This window comes from Notamacropus eugenii, chromosome 1, assembly GCF_028372415.1.
Source record: "Notamacropus eugenii isolate mMacEug1 chromosome 1, mMacEug1.pri_v2, whole genome shotgun sequence".
Lineage (NCBI taxonomy): Eukaryota > Metazoa > Chordata > Mammalia > Diprotodontia > Macropodidae > Notamacropus > Notamacropus eugenii.
In genome coordinates this window covers 210,981,081-210,987,080 of record NC_092872.1, presented here as the reverse complement: position 1 = coordinate 210,987,080, position 6,000 = coordinate 210,981,081, and the positions used below count along the sequence as shown (strand labels likewise).

The 6,000-nt window shown below is 39.6% G+C and overlaps 1 protein-coding gene across 6 annotated transcripts in view; it reads right to left on the bottom strand.

Annotated features, from left to right (window-relative positions):
* Positions 1-648: 648 nt before the first annotated feature.
* Positions 649-6,000, bottom strand: part of PLCE1 (phospholipase C epsilon 1) — a 322,319-nt gene continuing 316,967 nt past the window's right edge. For 5 of the 6 annotated variants that reach the window (XM_072625626.1, XM_072625637.1, XM_072625657.1 and 2 more), the window contains one exon: positions 649-2,048. Coding sequence is in view for 1 of the 6 variants with exons in the window: in XM_072625644.1 (XP_072481745.1) it covers positions 1,863-2,048 (186 nt within the window). In the remaining 5 variants the exon portion in view is untranslated. The remainder of the gene's footprint in view (positions 2,049-6,000) is intronic. The other variant, XM_072625644.1, reaches the window with a different exon arrangement.

Genomic DNA, 6,000 nt, shown 5'->3' with positions numbered 1-6,000 from the left:
ATAAAACTAGGAGGAAACTACAGGGGTACTGGGTATAGTAAACACCACACATCAGACAGGTAATGACCCCCTACAAATATTAATAAGCAATAACTGGAATTGAATAACAGCTTTAGTTACCATTTAATGAAGTTTGATAAGAGGGATGTATTTTAAGGAATAGGTAGTATCCCCTTTTATGTTATGAACTTAGCATCTGAGGTGACTAGCATACATGAATGTGTATATATATTGGACCACTGAACTGCTGTAGTTGGTTCTGTCCCCAAATGGAGCCAAAACCAAGCCATAAGCCATATGTAATCAGTATTATTACTGTAGTATCACCATGTACCTTCTGTCAATAAATAATTTTACTTTTAAAATAGCAACTTGGAAAAACTCATTTCAGTTTTTTTTTTCTTTGCCCTAGCTGGAGAGGGAAGGAGCTAGTCCTGGTGGGACTGACCCTTTGTCTGAAAAGGGACTCACCCCTTGTCTGAGTCATGGTTTCCTCTGCCTAAAAATGAGGATAACAGATCTATCATTTCTTGAAAGGATTAGGAGAAGAGCTCTATGCAAACAGGAGGCACTGTTGTCATCTACATGGACAGAACCAGCTTGGCTGCTTCAGCTCTCACAGTTCATAGAGAGGTGTGTGTGTGTGTGTGTGTGTGTGTGTGTGTGTGTGTGTGTGTGTGTGTGTGTGTGTGTGTGTGTGTGTGTGTGAGAGAGAGAGAGAGAGAGAGAGAGTGTGTGAGAGTGTGTGTGTGTGTGTGTGTGTGTGTGTGTGTGTGTGTGTGTGTTGGGGGGAAGAGATGACGCACAAGAGGGAATTCAGCTGTGACTGAGACACTTTGATAACTTATTCTCTTGAATGAATGTGCAGAGGACCAGGCACTGACAGTAAGGATGACATAGGAGAGCGAGGACTGATAAATACAGAGCTCTCTGATGAGATCAGGCTTCTTAAGTGTCATTTTAAGGATATTTTTTTTTATCCATTTTAAGGATAAGCCCTTTTTTCCTGTGGGGACCCTTCTTTTAAATTAGAATGGAGTCAGTAGGAGAAGCATAATTATCCAAATTTCTGCTTGACAGCATGCACTGAGGTCAAGCTATGCCTTGATTTTCTTTTCCTGGATTCAGAAAAAAAAAGTATCTATTGTTGATGTTCTATAGTAAAAGTTTCAAAATTTATACTCAACTTTAAATTCTGTCAGGGATAAATGTTTGCTACGTAGTCAGAAGTGGTATTGAAACATTTTTTGTGTTATGTTTTGGCCAATTTCAAATGTTCATAATAGCATTTTTCTTATTAGGAAATTTTCTAACAGAATCCCTAAAAAATACTCTTTTAATATGAAGGAAATATAAAAGCCCATGAATAATAAATATATCACTACAGTGTCAGTACATATCTTGGGTCAATAAAATAAATAATTTTACCTTAAACACAGAGTTGAAAAACTAGTTTTGCTAAAAATTAAGTTCCTTTTGTCAAGAGGTCAGTAGATATGTTAAGTTAATTAGTGTTATACACCATCTAAGATTTTGTGAGAATAAACTAGAAAAAGGGAATGGAGCAGTGACACATTAAGTGAAAGGTACTCACATGTATTTGTCACTCCCTCGGACACAGAAAAGGAATCTTGACCAAGGCCAAGAGGACAGCCCTGCAGGGAAGTCAGGCTCACTGCAGCAGCCTGGAACATGTCAGTGTGGCTTCCCACAAGGCCGCTCCTTATAACAGGCTCTCATTCACATTTGCCACGTCTAGCAACATCATAGTCAAGCAGTGTACATTAGGAGACAATGGTATTCTCTAAATCCACTTCTCTGCACCAAGTAGAGTGTAAGGAGCATGGCCCTTTCTCCAGTGATTATAACCTGTGGCACAGGTGCGGACATCCTACAGACCTGCACGTTATCCTCAGGAAGATGGAGGGGGCCAGGCAGCAGGAACATAATGTTGTCTCTAGAAGAAAGTCTCCATTCAGAAACAATCCGTGGGCGGCCAGCTCTCTGCTTCTTGATTTTGTTTTCTCCAAGCAGGAAGGGCACTGCACCTGCAATTCAATGATGGAGATGAAGGCCCAGAAACCCTGGGAAATGTGAAAATGCCTTTGATTCTAACTACAGCGCTTCAAAATAATGCTCACACGGCCGGTCATCTGACCACTGTGAGGGAGGCAGCACACGGAGAGAGGTGGTGAGAGCATGCTTCAGAGAAGTCATTGTGGACGAAGGGGTTGGGGGGCTGAAAAGATGCCTATAGTACTGCAAAGACTGCCCTTTGGTGGGATTGTAAGTGTCCTCCTCTTTCCACTCTCGGTTGGCGACTCCATCCGCCCCCAGTGGGTTCACTCCTCTCCATGCTGAGGGCATCACCCCCTTGCAGGCACCTAACTTGGAAACCTCCAAATCATCCCTCTCCTTCACCCCCTATTCTCTGCCACTTAAAGCTTGTTGATTTTACCTCCAAAACATCTCTTGAATTCATGCTTTTCTCTCTTCTCACACAACTACCACCCTAGGTCAAGCCTTCATCACCTCAGAGCCTTCTAAACTGTCTTCTGCCTGCCCATCTATCTATCCTCACCTGATTGCCAAAGTGATTTTCTTAAAAGATTTCTGACCACATTACTCCTATTCAGTAAACATCTGTGGTTCCCTAAGATCTAAACTCAAACTCTTCTGTTTGGCATGTTCAAACTTCTCAAATTGGTTCCACCCTGCCTTTCTAGGTGTATCTAAGAGTCAGTTAAACTGGCCTCCCTGTTCCTCATACATGGCATCTCTTACCTCTAGGCATTTGCCCAGGCTGTGCTCCCCTCTGCCTAAGAAGCTCGAGTTTCCCCTCTAAGCTCAAACAATACCTCCTTCTCATTGATTTCTGAAGCTTCCCCCAAAATTACCCTGTATTTATTTGGTATATACTCTGTATCTACTTAAATGGCAGTTAGGTGGCACAGTGGATATTGTACTAGGTCAGAAATTGAAAATCCGAATTCAAATCTAGCCCAACACCTGCACTTAATCTATCTGCCTATTTCTTCAACTATACAATGGGGACAATGAAAGCATCTACCTGCTAAGAGTATTGTAAGGCTCAAATGACGTATTTGTAAAGTGTGTAGCACAGTGCCTGGTACACAGTAGGTGCTTAATACATGCTTGTTCCCAACTCTGTGACAGAATGTAGCAAAGTCCTTGAGGGCATGGTCGTTCTGACTTTGCCTTAAGTCCTTAATATGGAGCCTGGCACATACTAGATGTTGATTGAGTCAAGGGAGCAGGCATGTTGGGCAAAAGGAAATGGCACAGAGCAGGCAAAGTGGAGTTTGTTCCTGAGACAACTGGGGATATAGCTGTAAGCAGGGCTGGAGGTAGAAGGCCAAAGGCCTCCTGAAGGCTTTGGTCAGAGAAGTCTTGTCCTCCCTCCCTCCAAAGGGCGGGTGGATCGTCATTTGTGCACGTGATGGTGGATTTTCTGACTGATTGGATATGGGAGGTCAGAAGCTTTAAGACAACACTAAATTCGTTATAATAAGAATGATGCAAGAAAATCATGAAAATAGCATCAACAGCTTGGTAAAGAAGACACAAAAATACTGAAGAAAATCACACCTTCAGAAACAAAGTAGGTCAAATGGTAAAAGAGGTCCAGAAAGTCAATGAAGGGAAGAATGCCTTAGAAAGCAGAAAGAAAAGGAATCCTTAAAAAATAGAATTTGCCAAATGGAAAAGGAGATACAAAAGCTCACTGTAGAAAATAATTACTTAAAAATTAGAATTGAGCTAATGACCTTATGAGAAATCAAGAAACAAACAAAAAAAACAAAATCAAAAGAATGAAAAGATATAAAACAATGGAAATACCTCATTGGAAAAACAACTGACATAGAAAATAGATCCAGAAGAGATACTTTTAAAACTATCGTATTACCTGAAAGCCATGATCAAAAAAGCCTAGACGTTATCTTTCAAGAAATTATCAAGGAAAACTTCCCTGATATTCTAGAACCAGAGAGTAAAATACAAACTGAAAGAATCCACTGATCACCTCCTGAAAGATTCCAAAATGAAAACTCCTAGGAATATTACAGCCAAATTCCAGGTCAAAGAAAAAATACTGCAAGCAGCCAGAAAGAAACAATTCAAGTATGGTAGAGCCACACTCAGGATAACACAAGATTTAGCAGCTTTTACATTCAAAGATCAGAGGGCTTGGAATATGATATTCTGTAGGGCAAAGGAACTAGGATTGCAAACAAGGATCTCTTACCCAGAAAAACTGATGTATAATCCTTCAGGGGGAAAAATGGATATTCGATGAAACAGAGGACTTTCCAGCATTCTTGATGGAAGGACCAGAGCCAAACAGAAAATTTGACTTTTAAATAAAAGACCCAAGAGAAGAATAAAAAGGCAAACAAGAAAGGGAAATTATAAGGGACTTAAGGCTAAACTGTTTCCATTCCTACATGGTAGGATGATACTTGTAACTCAAGAACTTTCTCATTTTTAGGGCAGTTAGAAGGAATGTATATTGGGCACAGGTGTGAGTTGAATATGAAGGGATGATATCTAAAAATATAAAATGAAGGAGTGAGGAATATTCTGGGAGAAAGAGAAAGCAAAAGTAGAATGGGGTAAATTATCATATAAAAGAGGCAAGAAAAAGTTTTAACAATGACTAAGGAAAGGTGGGGGAGATGAGGAGGGTGAGTGAACCTTACTCTCATCAGAACTGACTCAGAGAGAGAATAACACATACTTAATTCCGTATAGAACCCTACAGGAAAGAAGGGGATAAGGGAGGGGGAGGGGGTGACAGAAGGGAGAGCACATGGTTGGGGGGAGAGTCAGAAACAAAATAGTTTTGAAGAGGAACAGGGTGAGGAGAGAGAGAGAATAGAATAAACAGGAGGGGAAATAGAGTTAGCAAGAGTAACTGAAAAAAATTTTGAAGCAAGTTTCTCTTATAAAGTGAGTCAAATTTATAAAAATAAGAGCCATTCCCCAAATGATAAATGATCAAAAGATACGAACAGTTTTCAGGTGAAGTAATCAGCACTATCTATATAGCTATATGAAAAACTGCTCTAACTCACTATTGATTGGAGTAATGCAAATTAAAACAATTTCTGAGGTATGACATCATACCTATTAGAAAAATGACAAATGTTGGAGGGGATGTGGGAAAAATGAGACATTAATGCACTGCTGGTGAAGTTATGAACTGATTCAACCATTCTGTAGAGCAATTTGGAACTATATGCCCCAAAGCTAACCCTGCATACCTTTTGCCCTAGCAATATCACTACTGGGTCTGTATCCAAAATGAGATAAAAAAAAAGGGGGGGGGGACTGTATGGAAATATTTATAGCAGCTCTTTTCTGGTGGCAGGGAGTAGGAATTTGGGGAGATGCCCATCAATTGGGGAATGGCTGAACAAATTGTTATGTAATTGTGATGGAATACAGTTGTGTTATAAGAAATGATAAGCAGGATGCTCTCAGAGAACAAGCTGATTCAAAGTGAAATGTACGGTGTATAATGTAACAGCAATATTTTAAGATGAACAGCTGTGGACGACTCAGCGATTTTCAACAGTACAATGGTCCACAACAACTCTGAAGGACTTAATGCTCTCCATCCCCAGACAAAGAATGGATGGTGTCACAATACAGATTGAAGCATACTGTTTAAACTTTATTTTTCTTGAGGTTTTTTTTGTCTGTTTTCTTTCACAGCATGCCTAATATGGAAATGTCTTTCATGACTATACATGTACAACCTATATCAAATTGCTTGCCTTCTCAATGGAAGAAGGTGGCAAGGGAGGGAGAGAATTTGGAACTCAAAGTTCTAAAAATGAATGTTAAAAATTGTTTTTGCATGTAATTGTGGAAAAATAAAATAGTAAAAAAATCAGTCTGACAAATGAAGAAATGACAATTCTTAAAAGGATTCATGAATTGAAAACATTTTCTTCTGTTGAAAAATTAAATTTC